The 17,624-nt window shown below is 36.1% G+C and overlaps 1 protein-coding gene across 3 annotated transcripts in view; it reads left to right on the plus strand.

Moving 5' to 3' along the window:
- The window catches only part of spock3 (SPARC (osteonectin), cwcv and kazal like domains proteoglycan 3), a 40,625-nt gene extending 23,605 nt beyond the window's left edge, over positions 1 to 17,020 (plus strand). For 2 of the 3 annotated variants that reach the window (XM_051901365.1, XM_051901354.1), the window contains 5 exons: positions 9,928 to 10,041; positions 10,171 to 10,392; positions 11,421 to 11,483; positions 12,719 to 12,856; positions 15,537 to 17,020. In XM_051901365.1, coding sequence (XP_051757325.1) covers positions 9,928 to 10,041; positions 10,171 to 10,392; positions 11,421 to 11,483; positions 12,719 to 12,856; positions 15,537 to 15,682 — 683 coding nt within the window. In that variant the 3' untranslated portion in view covers positions 15,683 to 17,020. The remainder of the gene's footprint in view (positions 1 to 9,927; positions 10,042 to 10,170; positions 10,393 to 11,420; positions 11,484 to 12,718; positions 12,857 to 15,536) is intronic. The other variant, XM_051901361.1, reaches the window with a different exon arrangement.
- Positions 17,021 to 17,624: the final 604 nt, after the last annotated feature.

A 17,624-nucleotide genomic window follows, 5' to 3' on the forward strand; every position in this document is an offset into this window, starting at 1 on the left:
TGACTGTTCACTGCGAAGTCTGCCATTAAGGATGCTCCGCTCCCACCTGGCCCTCTTCGAGAAGAGTGGCCAGGCACACGCCCCTTGCGATTCGAGATGTCATCCTCGCGCATATGAGGTGCTTGGTGTAGCGAGTTAGCTCAAAGGGGAAATATTAAAAATTATTCATAACTTATTATGATTAATTATGAATATTTGAATCAGTTAATCAGATTAACATTTATGGAATATACATTACATGTAATTCACATTACAATCAATCAATCAGTTCATCCTGTGAACACTCAGTATCGATTATTAATTAATTCTAAGAGAAGGGTATTTTTCATGGCCACAGAAAAATAATTCTTTCTTAGCATTTACAGCGCTTAGAGCATGTAACAAGATCAATCATTTAAGTGACAATTTATTTGCAGGCAGGGAGTCAGAACCAAATATGTATTGTGCACAAGTTTTATTAACTAAATCATGAACACATAACTAAACTAACAAACATACATACACACAAATCATGCGTACATAGGTAAAATGAAAAGTGATAGAGTGAAACCAGAAGTGGGAACAGGAAATGAAGCTATGGAAAAGAGTCATAATCAGGAAAGAAAGAGATTTTCACTACAAAGCTCCTTTGTTAACAAAGGGGTTCACAACTTAACTAGCAGCAATTTAGTATATCGTACAATACTACCATTATGCCTCAGCTGTTTGAAGAGCATCCGAATATACTGTTGCAGTAGAAAGTCCTGAGAGTTCAATCCGATGGTACTGAATTTGTAATCAATTCCTCCTGCGTTGAGTGAAGAAATGATGACGAACTTGCATGGTTAGTTTTTTAGTGGGGAAGAGTTTTCTCTCTCTTTTAGAGAGTCAAACTGACAGTGGCTTTTAAAGTCTAGGAGAAGTCACACCTCTTAGGGTTGACTTGACCAATGAGATCCGAGTGGGAAATTCATCTGTGGGGCCGTTTTACGAGAGTTTGTCTTTCTAGCAGGGCATCTGTATATGTAACTGCCTGGATTGTTGAAGAAGAAACTATTAAAGATTCTTGTAATACTGATATGTTGCACAGGTATCGACATATCATATACGCAATCATTTAAATCTTCAAAATACAAACTTGTAGACTCCAAACTTGGTATAGGTGAGGTTACATTAACCATTGGTTATCATCATAAAATATGCATAAACAAAATACCATACAAAAGACACATCACAAGACAGCCATAATCAAACACACAATGTCCTGGGATGCATGTTCATTAATAGATCAGTTCGTCTATAGATTAATGCAGGAACGTTTGTTGAAAGGGCTAAGGGTTTTTCCGATGGGCTCTGCTTTTCCACGTGGCTACAGAGCAATAAGCCAGCAATAAACCATCTTATCAGTTAGTATCCATGGTTACTGATTCCCTTGCCCAAGTTAGTCTTTTTGGTGGATGGGTCTACAGACCCCAGAGTGAGTTTTAAACATTATTTGTTAAATATAACAAATAATTGTGTCTGATTTTTCTCAGTTGTTACATTGGGGTTAAGACTGAACTCCAAGAAGAGTGTGATTTCTCCACTACAGGGAACTACTTTTCTAGGGGTGGTATGGGACTCGACTATGATGCAAGCACATCTGTCTCCTGCTCGTATTGAGTCGATTCTCTTAGGCAAGGCCAATCCGTCACAGTAAGAGTTTCAGAGACCGTTGGGACTCAGCAGCTGCATTCAACATGATTCCTTTTGGCCTTCTGTACATGAGACCATTGCAGTGGTGGCTCAAAACCAAGACCAATTTTGCATAATCAGTTACGTGCAGATGCCTTCATACCCTAGTGATATGGAAGAAGCTTTGGTTCTTGGTCCAGGCTTATAACAGTCACTTCGCTCATGGGCTGGGGCAGGTCCTAGATGGCCACTCGATGTGAGGTCTGTGGAGAGGTCATCATCTTTCATGGCACATAAATTGCCTGGAGACGATGGCTGTATTTCTAGCACTGAGATACTTCCTCCCGGATCTCAGAGGCAACCATGTCCTTGTCCGTTCAGACAACACATCGGTAGTCTCGTACATACACTAGAGAGGTCTGTGGTTGCCCTCTTTGCAGACTGGCACATCATCTTAAATCTCATTACATGAATCAGAAAGCAGACATCCTGTCAAGGCAGGGGCCGAGGCCCAGGGAATGGAGACTCCACCAAACGGTGGAGTTGGTTTCCTTCTTGAGGAAACTGTATGCCTTCATTTAATAGTGCAGAGAATGCCAGTTGGACCCAGTTAACGGCCATTGTTGGTTCAGTGCTGGAGTTACTTCAGGATAATTTTTCTGCTGGGTTAACCCCCTCCACTCCAAAGGTTTACATGGCAGCCACTGCTGCTTACCCTGCACCTTTGGGCAGTGATCATTGGTATCTTGTTTCCTACGTGGTGCTATGTTGCTGAGGCCTGCAAGTCATGCAAGAGTTTGGTATTTGGCCATTGTTGTAGAGCAGTGTTTCCCAACCTGGGGATCTTGGCCTCGTAAGATTTACAAGGGGTCGCCAAGCTCACTCTAGTTTGAGGTTTAGGGATGAAACGGTTACCAGTTTGATGATAAAACATGATGCAGTTTCCAATGGTTATTATTAGTTATATATTTGAATCATCATTAAAACTGTATTTCATTGCCAGGATTTGTAAAACTTATGGTAAATACTGTCCAGTATTAAGCAAAGTAAACAACAGTCTCACAAAGACACAGCACGCAGTAGGTTTCATTTTGTTTGAAAAAATGGTGGAAAGAAGTGAGAGGTTTTACATCCTTTACAACTGAGAGCTGAGGGAAATTATGTGAATTAAGTATGAATGAATTATATGAATGTATCTCTGAAGGGTCGGTTCCTTGAGAAAAGTTTCGATTGCATTTTCATTCTTCTTCCCTCCGTGTAACACGTAAGTTGCATCCCGAATTATATAAGGTTATTTTGTCATTTAACAGCAGAGTCTGATAGCCCCCTCTCCCTCCGCTACGTAATTAAAGCTGCGACAGTTGAGTGCATGAAGTGTCCAACATTCCACACTTCGTTTTTTCCGTTAATTTAGTGCATCATCCGGGTATTTAAAGTGTACTTTTTCTTTTTGGAATTTTCTGTGTGAACGCACTACTCGCACTATTTGTACTTAAAAACATCATAGAATAGTGCATAAGTACAAGAATTGGGACGCACCTGTAGTGTTTATAAGTGCCGCGCTGCTTTGTGTACAGAGGTTACCTGGGAAACAGATCTATTTCTACTGTTTCATAAGCGCCACCTACTGAGAGAGAGTGGATTTACATTTTCATTCGGCCTGTCTGCGACTTTTGTTTGTGAAACTCAGACCACATTTTTATGCGCTGTTGTAAAACAGTTAATGGAAATTAAATGTGTATTCAAAAAATATAAATTCATATAATAATAAATTTTGAATTATTCATTGAGCTGATAAAATACCTATAATCATTTTGACATCCGGTTTCTTAAAATAATTAGAAAATTATTTTAAAATATTTTGGTCAATACATTATTTGAACATTTAGTACATGTTAGTAGATAACATTATGTTGTAAGTCAAAACTGTCTGTAGTTGTTAATGCTATTATTTTAATGTTTCTGCTGTTGTTGCATTTATTAAAAAATTAACAACTGATTTTGTAATCCCTGTCAGTTAATGAAATGTCTGCAAGTGTGTTTGTCATTAAGTATTTTGAAGGTTAAAATAGGGTTCTCCTGGAAAAAAAGGCTGGGAACCAGTTCTAGAGGGATTGTCTATGGCACCCTTTGAGCCTATTGAGAGTCAGTCTCAGAGAAATTCCTCACTCTCAATGCTCTGTGTCTGTCGCCTCCTGCCTAGAGTTTGCTCCCGGCATGGTAAAAGCTTTTCTACACCCTAGACTGGGTTATGTGCTTAAGGTGTCTACCAGTGTAGCACACTCTATTGTTCTGGAGGCCTTTTGCCCTCCTTTTCAAATGGCAGACCAAGAGAAGCTTAACTTGCTTTGCCCAGTTAGGGCGCTTGATTGTTACAGTACATCCACCGTTCTGCCTAGTGGCGTAAAACTGACCAGTTGCTGGCATGCTTTGGTTCACCGAGACGGGGTTCCCCAGCATCTAAGCAAAGGATAAGCAAGTGGATTGAGGCTATTTCTGTGGCTTATTAGACGCGTGGCCTTCCTTCACCTCTATTTATAAAAGCCCATTCTACAAGAAGTATGGCTGCCTCTAAGGCTTTGTTGTCAGGGGTTTCCCTTCAAGAGGTTTGTGATGCGGCAGGTGGTGCCTCTCTGTACACTTTTATCAGATTCTTCAGCCTGGATTCAGAGTCCATGCCAGGATCTCAAGTGCTTATGTTTGTCACGGAATGATGTTTCACCAATGAGATTGGAGTGATTGCACTTGTGCTTCAGACACAATCACGCAGAAGCGTTCCCATAGCGTCAACATTCTGCCGCAGCGACTCGTTTACTTCTCAGGGAACCAAGGTTACAGTCTTAACCAAAACGTATCTATTGTATTTTTGATCAAACAAATGCAGCCTTGGTCGGCATAAGATATGTTGTTTAAAAAAAAAACATAAAAGGTGTTTCTTTTTTTTTTTTGTAAAAAACAAAACAAAAAAACAACCCAAACTCTTGAACAGTAGTGTAATTTGTATCTGACACATTTGAGAGGTCTGTGTAGAGCTAAATTTCTCTCATACTTGGTTTGTATAGTAGCTAAATTTCAACTATAAAGATTTGTGCGTTTTTAAGGATCAATGCTTTTTGTTTATCAAAATGGAATTGCTTCCATGTATGCTTCGTAATTATTTGACTGATTTGTGATTTTTTTTAAATCATAAGTTTGATTAAATTTTTTTTCAGTTTAATCAGATTTTTTTTCTTCACAGAAGAACTGGTCCTTGAAGCCATTCTCTATATTTACTATGTTTACTATGGTCTACTTCCTGCTAGTCTTTGTTTGACCTAATTGAAATGGTTAACCATATTTAATAGGTTAGTCTTTAAAAATCTCATTATATGACCTTCTGTATGCTCGCCCTCACACCATGGATTGTACACTAATGTGCTATGTTGCTAGGCAACAGCATACAGTTTGGCTAATGAACTATGTTACTGGTGGGAAGAATTGTTTATTCCTTTTATTAGTATTAAAGTTAGATTGAACATTTGTCTCTTTTATCAAATTGCTGTTTCCAAATTTAATAAATGCATCAGGCCTGGTGCTTGGAGGGGGGGTTGTAGTTAAAGTCTTGTTGCTTTAATCTGTTTGTCATGTCAATTGTGTGTCCACAAGGGCTTGTATTGGTCTGTTGAGTTTTTATTTGTAATCTTGTTTTTTAGCCATCAGGAGATATTAAACCATAAGCATTGATTGTTTTTTAGGGGTGTAATGGTACACGTACTGCAAATTTTCGGTATTGGTCTTTTGGTTTGGCATGCATGTGTACTGAATGAATGCAGCGTTGTTTTAACCACTGCATGTGTTGAACTTCCGTGTGTGTGGAACGAAATTGATATAGAATGGAACAATACCATTAATATCGATATAATTTGTTGTTGCAAACGCATCTGAAAAATAACGGAGGACACAGAATGAGTTGCTGTAGGAAAAGTGCATGATCCAAATTATCCTAAACTTGAGACGTGCGTTATAAGCGCTATAAAGCACTATATTAAGTGCCATCTTATGGTTATGTCCCTGTTGATGAATGCTAGAAAGTCATGCGAGTATTTTTCATTTAAGGCTCGTCCGGACAGCAAGCGAGTCTCTGTTAAACTTTGGATTTTAATTATCCACAGCAAATTAAAGAACAAGCAAAAAAAGCTACACACCCTGTATACACATCTATACAAAATGTCAGAGGAAACATAACACAGCCCGATGTGTCTCTCTGCTGAATTCTATAAACATTTCATCACTGCATAAGAATAGGAAAAGAACACATCCAAAATTAGAGAGCTTGAATAAAACCCCTGGCAGCTGCTTCTGAATGCAAAGCCCCAGCCAATCTTTCTTTCCAGTACTGCATCTTATCAACAATCAACACAGATTTCTGATGCATTAGCTACAAGAATTCAATCAGTTACGCTCATTAATTACCTAAAACAAAACTACATTTATCAAATGCCCCAAACCATCCCCAAACAAAATACACAGACTATTAAATCTAATGAACACATCAAAACAAAATACACTGGATGCAGAAAATACAATCAAGTAAATTGGAAATTATTTATACATTGGATAAGTACAAATCTCACCCACAGGCACAGTTATTGCTGATGTTATCCAATATTTGGTTTTGTAGCCTGCAGTGTCACCAGACAGTATGTACTTGCTACAGGACAATAATAGCAGGGACTGCCCTCACCTTGAGGGTTACCTGGACTTAAGTACCTTCCTTAAGGGCAGAAAAAAGAGAGAGCTGTTGAGTCTCTCTCCAGTTCATTGATGAGCCTTAATAACCAGCACATTTTTTCTATTCTTAAAGAAAACACTTATCAAGTTTAACTGGGATCAGTAAAGCTAGACATGTATACTTTACAGTTTTTCCTCAATCGCTTTGGCACATTTTTTGAAACACTGACAGTTTAGACAATGTTAAGAGTGTTTCAAAAAATGTGCCAAAAAACTTGTGCGATTGTCACAACTGTATGCTGGAACATCAGAACTCTATTGCATGTCCCCAAACATTTAATTTATGCTTCAAAACCTAGTTATTGTGTCAGTAAATTGGCCAATGCCATTAAAAATAAAGTGTTTTTGTCATCGTGTGAGCCACACTGGTCAAATGTTTATGGAAATATTTGTTATATACAAATTCCATGTTTTTTCTCTTTTTTTTTTTGTTTTTTTTTTTTGCTGACACTGACTCCTTTCTACACTATACAAGAATGTAAATACAAATGTATTTATACAGTACTGCTGTAGCTGCTGCTCTCTAGGGTTGTGACATTCCTCCATGTTCAAAATTGATTCCCATTTCATTACAATGGCAGGCCATTTGCCAATTTATCAGACATTACAAACATTCCATGTCAGATATTTATGGAATATTCATGTCTGACAGGTTATGATAACTGAATGGATCGTTTTGCATGTGAAGGCTCACATGGTGAAAGAATGTTTAGAAATTGTGAAGTGATTGCACTGAGAATCAACTCATCAGTTTTGATCAAGCCATGTGCATTTAGTTATTGTGCAAACTGCAGACAATTGCTCTTTTGCACACGTGATAACATGCAATTTGCTTAAATCTATAAGAAATTCAAATCTGATGTGAAAAAGAAACAAATTGTTCAGATATCTGAACTTACTATTTTGAGAAAAAAAAATCTCATTCAAGAACTGAGTGATTGAGAAAAACTGTAAATTTCTTATAAGCCAACAGAGTCCAACAGATAATGCACACTTTTTCAGTATCCCTGGTATTTTTCCCATTCATTAAAATAGTTTAAATGCCTGGTGCTTTCCACAAGCATGATTTTTTTTTTTTTTTTTTTTTTTTTTATAAGACTTTTCAGTAAAGAGTTCTAAGCCTTGAATCAAATAAACAAATGTGATAAATCACATTTGAATCCTTTGATTCTAAATAAAAATAAATAAACAAAAAAATGTGTGTAATTGCAAATGACACAAGCAAATTATAGGGTATGTTAACACCTGGTCACTTCATGCATTTTTGTCCCAGACTTCATTACACTTGGTCACATAAATGTGCCTCCGCAAAACTAATAAATCCGATCTTCAATTCCCTCGCTATATGCAAATTCACATCAGGAAAAGCAACAGAGCTGCAATTTATTTATCATCAGCTAATTTCAAGATCAAATCCATTCAAACTTTTAATGCTGCATTTTAAACAGTGAGCAATAAAACAAGAACAAATAATCAAATTACAAGCAATAGCACAAATAAATACAATTGAACAAAGATACAAATGAAATAAAACAGTGCTTTTCAGCCTTTTCAGGCCAGTCTAACAGTAGTTTTCAGGTTTAGAAATTGAATAAAGTAATCAAATGTAAGTCATGACTGTATAAATTAAATATAGATTTATTCATTATTCATTCATTTTTAATCATTTTGAAAATTTTGTGTGAGTTTGTCCATTCAAACGCAAGACGATGTGAAAAAGAACTCAAATCAGTATTCGCAGTCTTCTCAAATAAGTAGCGGGAACCAAATTGAATTCTCCTTCATGTCTTCTTGTGCTTCATGTTTAAATTGGCAAGGCTTAAAAACGTGCAAATGACAAACTTCCATGATGATGCTGCACTGGCTTGATCGGGACAGTGACAGTTCCACACCACGCCACAACAGCTTGAGGCTGTCTACACTGGATGCGACAAAGTGACCATTGCTAATCTATTTGTTCCTCATGTCAGAAGTAGCACGAGCGCATGGAGTACGTCAAAAATAGAACAGGGCATCAATTTAATGTCTGGAATTTGTTGTGTGACATCGGGGGGCATTCAGTGTAGACAGCGGATGTAGATAGCTGATTATATTTGGGTCTATTTGCTTTTGTCATGTCGTATCGCCCGTCGCATCTGGTGGAGAAACGGAGTAATGTTCTCACTTTTCTTTTTTTACCATTTAGGAAGGAGTGAAATTAACATACGTGGCTTCAACAACCAGATGCATTTACACTTGTCCAGTTTTGTCTGGAATGCATCTCAAACCACCTCCTGGAGTGGTCTGAGTGATCGGATTTAAATCCATCTCAAAAGCTTTTCACGGGGTCATTTATACCTGGTCTTTTTTTCACAGTCTGATCCAATCAGAAAAAACACATGAAGTGACCAGGTATAAACAGGCCCATAAATGACAGTAAGATACTGTATAAAGTAAGCTCCAAATTTTTGCAAATTCCTTAGCTAAGTGGGGTTTTGGACAATATCAGAATTTTATTAAACAAACAAAGGAAAATAATTAATTCAGAACATAGATTAAAAATTATCATTTATTTACAGTACAAAGCATCTCTAAACTATCTTCTAACTGGTGTGTTGTGCATAATCTTTTATTGGCAATCAATCAGTTAAGCTTTAATGGTGTGCAGAACCAGTAACCTTTAAAAAAAGAAAACTAGGCCAAGTTTAATCCAGTAATCAGAATTCACATCTGACAAAGAGCACGACTGACTGACTGACTATTACATGTATTGCCATTATTATGTAATCAAAGTCACCATAAATCTACAGACTATTAGACATTAAGACATTAGAGAGTATAATTATAAAAGAGTGTAATTATAAAAAATATTTTAATTATTGTAGAATATTAAAATATGTAAAAATTAGGGCTATGCATTTAAAATGTTAATTTATAAAAGTGGTTCTCAGCCAGGGGGTCTCAGCAAACTTCCAAGGAGGCTGCAGGATGACTGAAAATATTTAAATTAATATATTATTATTAATATATTAAAATAATCTAACTCTAAGTTAAATTAAAATGCACATAAAAAACATTTGTATACTCAAATCATATGCCCCCTGTGTTTAGGGCCTATCAGTTGTTGATGTGCAGGTTTGCAAATAATTTGATTGAAAAATGCAATCAATTGACAGCACTTGCACAAATATATATGTAATTTGTTTTAAGTAATTTGTAAAACTTTATGGGAGTGGACAGTCACTGCTGAGCTCCTTTGGCACTATTCCTCTTTCCATGTTAACAGTAAATACTCTGATTAGTTGAGTTTTCTTCACGATTATGGTTAGTGTAGTCTTTCACAGAAAATTAGGCAACTAAACAGTCTTTTAAAAATAAAATCCTACTGAAGTGTGACTGCTACAGAAGCATATTTTAACCTCAGATTTCTGATTTCTCTTTACTTCTGAAACCTTACTGTTGTGTTCGACTGAAGTCTTTTAATTTATGTATGTATGGATGTTCTGCATGTGTTTGTCTGTGTAGAGTGTGGTAATGCAGAGATGACTGAAGTGGTCAGCAGATTACGAGAGTGGATCACGGTTCTTCATGAGAGTGGCAATCCCAGCAAGAAATACAAGTTCCAGAAGCCAGAGAGGAGTGAGTACACACACACACACACACACACACCACATCAAAACGGCTAATATTACTGCTAACTTATGACAAAAAAAAATAAATAAAATGAAATTAAACTTCTTTCTACAACCTCTCTATCTGTCTGTTTAGAGGTGGACATGAGTAAGGTGCCCCTCTGTAAGGACTCTCTGGGCTGGATGTTCTCCAGGCTGGACACAAATTTTGACCTTCAACTCGACCAATCAGAGCTGTCCAGCTTGAGCTCAGAGAAGAGTGATGTGTGCACTAAAGCCTTCCTCAGGTCATGTGACCCAGACAGAGACAGGCTCGTTTCTAGCCAGGAGTGGTGTTCTTGCTTTCAGAGATATCAAGGTACAGTAAACTTCCTGTAAACAAACTTTTCCACATGCTTTCAAGAATTGAGAAAGAGGACTTTCCCTCAGTCAAAACTAAAAGTCTATTCATTTACTGTATTATTAAGAAACCTGCACAAGCACACTGCCTAATAGAACTAACCACATGAACATTATAGCACAGTTACGTAAGGCATAATAAACCCTGACAGAGAGATCAAGGACCTTGAAGCAAAGCAGACATGAAAGTAGAACCAGTATGTTTTCATGGACAACACTCAAATATAGTTTAGAGGTCATTATACAAAAATATTTCACCAGTCAATTCCATAATTTACCAATGGGAATGAAGTATTCCAGAGCATATGGGTAATGTTATATTAAAGTTGTATATGTTGAAATTAGTTATGAAATAACACAACTTTTAATGACATTTAACATTTTTAATTTATCTTGTGAATGTTAATATACTGTACAGTCACACCAAAATTTATTCAGACACCTTGAACATTTCATTCATTAATACAGTTCATTCACTATAGTTTAAAAGAAATGGTAATAAAATATGACAAGATCTCAGAGTTAAACTGTTTCAGAAAAAAAATGATCTTAATTATGTCAGATAACACTTAAGCAAAACATGGTCAGGTCAAAGTGTCTGAATAATTTTTGTTTACAAATTTTTATCAATTTTACTGGAAGTCCACTGTATGAAGAATTTTTGGGTATAATATGTCACAGTTTACTTTATTTTGCTATCCTCACTTACTAATACTACCATATACAGCCTTACTGTATACAAGCCTGTGTATAGTCTGGTGTGTTCATCTGAGAAAGAAAATTAGGACATTAAGTCTCATTAACTGTTAAGACAGAAATACATTCTAGCAATCATGAAACTTATTCTCCCTTTTGCATAGTGGGGTAATGTAGTACTGAGATATTTATATACTAAATGATATAATGCCTGCAGTTAAAATCTCTCTACCAGTGGAATAATGATGAAGGTTTCTTTCTCACTTCTGATCTGAAATCAATGTGTTTCAGAAGCTCCCTGCCAATCAGAGATCACTATCATCCACAAACAGCAAGCTGGGAAGAAATTACTGGGTGAGTCCTTTCTCTCGTGTTTCGTTTATGTAACTTTCTCAAAGACAGAAAAAAGGGGTCCATGTTTGTAATGCAGAATCATGATTAGTGACAGACCAATATTTTGACATCAGGTATTTGGCCATTTTGAGATTATCAGCCTTGACTGATAACCATTTTCAATTGTCTGAATAAATGAAGTTGGAGTAAGAATTTCATGGCTAATTTTATCATCTATATTAGCTAGATTGATGCATCAATCTTATGTTGTATATTCTAAATTTTGTATAATTTATTATTATTTCTATAATAAATGTATTTCACATTCATAACCCAAATCAAAAAAACTATTGACCTAATTCTGTAAAAATTACAGTTACATTTGTCTACAGCATACTTTTTAAAAGTAATTTTGCATCTTAAATTTTAAACCGATTCAAACTGAATAGTGGCTAAATGATGCATTGCATGACACGTAGTAAAAAAAAAAAAATTGTATCATTGTCATTTACACCTGAATAAACAGACTGTGTCTATTCCCTTTTTTGATATACCTTATTGAAACACAAAGTGCAGTAGCATTACACACTAAAATCTATTCCAGATTTACAGCTGTAAACACCAGTAGTTACAAATATTTTAAACCTTCTTCTCAGCATTTTATACCATGTTCATATATAAAGCACTAGCATTTAAAAGCCATCTCAATGTCATCACAACCTGAACACAGTTACAGTAAAACCAGGGTGCCATACAGCGAGAGGAAAGCCAACATTAATTCTATTAAAGCTAGAAATCACTCAGAGTTTCTTTCCCTCTCTCTGAAGGTCGCGTGTTTAATTTGAGCAGGGGAATGAGATGAGGGGAAATTGGACATGAAAAAAAGGATATTTTTAACTGCTGTTTCTCCCCTGAGTGGAACGCACAGTGACGGCTCTATGGCTTCCGGCACTGAATTATAAAAAGACAAAAAAAGAGAGAAAGATAAAAAAAAAAAAAAAAAAAAAAAAGCTTGACTGTGGTGATTTTGTAGCAAGAAGCTGTGAAGTTGAAAAGCAATGAATGTGAGCGAGAGACAGAGAGAGAGAGCAAGCTCTCGAAGGTGACAGTTATGTTCTCTGACATTGAATATATCATCTCCCTATCTGTGTGAGTGTGGCTGTGAGACACTCTCTGTGGCTGTCTATAATCTTGTCTTTGATGTAATGTTTCCTGACATTAGGACTGATGCTAATGTGTGTGTGTTGTTTGTGTAGGTCCATACATCCCCTCCTGTGATGAGGATGGCTTCTATAGGCCTCACCAGTGTCATGGTAGCAGTGGTCAGTGCTGGTGTGTCGACCGCTATGGAAACGAGGTTGCAGGGTCTCATACCCACGGGCCTGCTGACTGTGGTAAGCCTACGTAACCTCACATCTTTAGATTCATTATCTAGTAATGAGAAAAAAGTCAAATTAGTAATCCATTTAATATGTAAAGTATAGGGATGCAATGATATAGAATTTCTGGGCTGATACGATAACCAATCATTTTACGTTTCGCATTTTAAACCTTCCAACTGGAGTGGCTAGTTAAAGGGTTAGTTCACCCAAAAATTTAAATTCTTTCTTTAATTACTCACCCTCATCTAGTTCCAAACCTGTAAGACCTTCATTCATCATCTGAACACAATTTAACATATTTTTGATGAAATCCAAGAGCTTTCTGATCCCAATGCAATTACAACTTTCAAGGTCAAGAAAGGTAGTAAAGTCATCGTTAAAATAGTCCACGTGACTACAGTGATTCAACCTTAATTGAATAACAACAAAAATAATGACTCAACAATTTCTTCTCTTTCGTGTCAGTCTCCGACGCTGTTCACGTGAGCAGTATGTTGCATGCGTGTGATTCTGACGCAGGAGCCGGCCAATAATGAGACGGCATTCTGACATAGAACCCGGAAGCGCTGCACTGTGTTTACAATGTGAAAAGAGTCGGAGACTGACACGGAAGAGAAGAAATTGTTGAATAAAGTCATTATTTTTGTTTTGTTTTTTGTTTTTGCGCACAAAAAATATTCTTGTCACTTCATAAAATTAAGGTTGAACCACTGTAGTCACATGGACTAATTTAACGATGACTTTACTACCTTTTTGGGCCTTGAAAGTGGTAATTGTGTTGCTTTCCATGGGGGATCAAAAATATATCAAAAATATCTTAATTTGTGTTCCGAAGATAAACGAAGGTCTTACGGGTTTGGAACGACATGAAGGTGAGTACTTAATGACAGAAATTTCATTTTTGGGTGAACTAACCCTTAAATTAGCTAATAAACTAGAAAACAATCAGTGGACACAAAATAGTATCTATTTTTTTTTTTTTTAAATCTTACAATCTGGAATTTACAATGCATACAAGTATTCTGACCATCAAACTATACCAAGTATTTGTGAAAATATTCAGAGTATTAGTTCTTGCGTTCAATAATAGTTACATTAAATGAAACGCAACGAAATGGAGTCCTTGGATTTCAAGTTTTTAACTTGACATGGCGTGTTCATGGCATGAGATCCTGAAAAATGCTGATGAAGGCCTTGGATGGCCGAAATGTGTCATGTTTTTTAATTAATAAAGTTTGAGCTCTGTAAGAATGAGAGTTGCACCTTTGTTCAGCTCATATGTGAGATGCTGAAAAAAAAAAAAGTCTGACATCAATTATGCAGACGAAACACAAGAACGTATACTGATGTAGCTACAGACGCAGCTGTTGTTCTTGCAGTATTACATATTGCCTCATGAAACAAACAGAATATTGAAAATGGCATATTGTTAGATAATTTTGATTGGTTATATTAAAGGGTTAGTTCACCCAAAAATGAAAATTATGTAATTTATTACTCACCCTCATGTCGTTCTACACCCGTAAGACCTTCGTTCATCTTCGGAACACAAATTAAGATCTTTTTGATGAAATCCGATGACTCAGTGAGGTCTCTATAGCCAGCAAGTTAACTTACACTTTCAGTGCCCAGAAAGGAACTAAAAACATATTTAAAACAGTTCATGTGACTACAGACACTGCTTTGAATCTTTTGTCTCGAATCAGTAATTCGGAGCGCCAAAGTCACGTGATTTCAGCAGTTTGAGATGCAATCCGAACCGCTGATTTGAAACAAAAGATTCAAAGCAGTGTTTTGAAATCGCCCATCACTAGATATTGTTGAAAAGTCGATATTTTGTTTTTTTGGTGCACAAAAAGTATTCTCGTCGCTTTATAATATTAAGGTTGAACCACTGTAGTCACATGAACTGTTTTAAATATGTTTTTAGTACGTTTCTGGGCACTGAAAGTGTAAGTTAACTTGCTGGCAATGCAAGTCTCACTGAGCCATCGGATTTGATCAAAAATATCTTAATTTGTGTTCCGAAGATTAATGTAGGTCTTATGGGTGTGGAACGACATGAGAGTGAGTAATTAATGACATAATTTTCATTTTTGGGTGAACTAACCCTTTAATATTATTAAAACATTTGACATTATTACTACACTACCATTTAAAAGTTTGTGGTTTGTAGGATTTTTTAATGTTTTGTAAGAATTCTCTTATGCTCTCCAAGGCTGCATGTATTTGATCAAAAATACAGTAAAACAGTAATATTGTAAAATAATACAATTTAAAATAACTTGTCTATTTTAATAGTTTAATATGTAATTTATTCCTGTGATGTCAAAGCTGAATTTTCAACAGGCATTACTCCAGTCTTCAGTGTCACATGATCCTTCAGAAATCATTTTAATATGCTGTTGCTCAAGAATATTTCTTATTATTATCAATGTTGATAACAGTTGTACTGCTTAAGATTTTTGTGGAAACAGTCATTCTTCAGGATTCTTTGATGAACAGAGTTCAAAAGAACAGCATTTATTTGAAATAGAAATATTTTGTAACATTATAAATGTTTTTACTTTCACTTTTGATCAATCAAATGCATCCTTGCTGAATAAAAGTCAACAACAGTTCAAAAACAACAATGAACTGTGTTCATTTTAAGAGCTAAAGAAATCAAAAGAGTTACTGTTTTTCCTTTCAGCCGCGGAGTCTTCCGGAGATTTTGGCAGTGGTGACTCTCTGCTCTCAGACGATGAGGATGGTGATGTTGCAAATGATGAAGAGGAGATGGGAGATGATGATGATGAATATGAACAAGTTGATGATGAGTATGGTTACCTGTCATAATCCGTTTTTTTGTTGTTGTTTTTTTAATTATATTAAAACATTTAAAAAGAAGGAACCAAATAAAAAACAGACTTTCATTTGGTCTTAAAGCACGTTTCTAGGTGACCTCGGCAGAGTGCAGTACTAACATTACTAAAGGGTTCATCTACCCCTTGTGCTGTATAACATTTGTACAAACTTAATACCAATACTCAATAACCATGTTTCATTTTTGTTATATTTCTTATATTCATCCAAAGTGAACAAGTGTATTGACAGTCCTAGAAGTTCAGGAATTCATAAGCGGGTTTGATGAGAGATTAATGAGGGTTAAATGTTTGCACTTATAAACATGCACACAAATAAACATACAAAATACATGCATACACACACTTGACTACATGATTCTATGAGCAACTCGCTCTGTAACTCTTTACACCTGCTAGGATGTGATTTTACAGTCATGTCATGAGAGCTTAACGTTGATTTTCACACATTTAGTCCCACATTAACGGTTATAATCACATGTCATAATGCCATAATCACATGCCTACATTGATTTGTCAGATTTTTTTTCTTCATTAGCAGAATGAATACTTAAAACTACAGATGAATTATCAAATTATATCAATATTTGATATGTAACAGTGGACATTCTAGAGCAAACTTGTTTGAAATGGCCAAGACGCGGCCTGGAGTGACCACACGTCACACACACAATAAAATAGATGTGACTGCAGTCGATGTTACGAGAGGACAGAGTAATGATATTTACAGAGGCTTACACGCGCACACACACACACACTTATCTTGTGAATACTTCGGCAGTCCTTGGGCATGAGGTGCCTTTGACGCAACATGGAGGAACGGGTGGAAGAGAGGTCTGGGGGAAAAGAGAGAAGGAGATATTTAGTGTTAGAATGTAGAACTTGACTGCCATATGAATCTAAAAAAACGAGAGGTTTTTGCGTCACGTTCTCTGTTGTTTTTGTCTATAGGGGAAAGTGGACATGATTAGTTAGTTTGCATATGTTACTGTAGACGACAAATCATATGATAGATGCTGCTGCTGTCACTTATTCTCCTCGTCCCTCAGTGCTTTTGCATTTTCTGTCAGATTTGTTTTCATAATGTGCATATGAAAATATTAATTTACTTCTATGGACATTGTGGTGTTTTCTGAAGAAAAAAAAAAGTTATTTGGTTGAATGAGTTTATGATAATCAGTTACAGAGGTCAAAGGAACCACCTTTATCAGTGTTGTCAAGCTGTTGTCATAGAGATAACACTTTTTGGTTTGTTTGTTTTTTACAGTATACATATAATTTGCTCAAATAAAGTTACACAGACCAAAACAGAGTTTTTCGTACAGTAATTCTATATGCGTGTGTGTGTGTGAGATAGAGAGAGAGAGAAAAAGATGGAGAGAGAATTCTGGTGTGCCTGGTCTGGTTCGTGCTGCATTATGTATAAATGCAATTTTAATATTTTATATGCCACAATTTCTCATCTGTACACACACAGTCTCAAACACACACACAACACACATTAAATAGGGCATCTGTGGGGTTGAACACTTGTTTAATCATTTAAACACAATCATGTGCCTGTCAACTTATGTGCGTGTGTCTGGATCAAATTTACACTGTAGTTCACTGAATTAAAATACATATCTAAAATTCAATTAAAAATAAGATGCTAAGACAAACCAATGGCTTGGAAACAGTTGCAGCTCTTACTTGAACACATATTAAATATGTTTTGCATATCATACTATGCGTGTGTGTAATGCAAGGATGTGTGAGAGTGTTTTTGTGTTAACGTGTGTGTATATTAGTGTGTGTCTGTCAGTAGCTCTGTACTAGGAACCAACTGAATAAACAAAAATTTCATTGAACAGCTTTTCCCCTTCCTGTCATAGAAAATCACACTACTGCTGGCTTTGGATTGAAGTCACACACAC

This window comes from Ctenopharyngodon idella, chromosome 1 (genome assembly GCF_019924925.1).
Source record: "Ctenopharyngodon idella isolate HZGC_01 chromosome 1, HZGC01, whole genome shotgun sequence".
Taxonomy (NCBI): domain Eukaryota; kingdom Metazoa; phylum Chordata; class Actinopteri; order Cypriniformes; family Xenocyprididae; genus Ctenopharyngodon; species Ctenopharyngodon idella.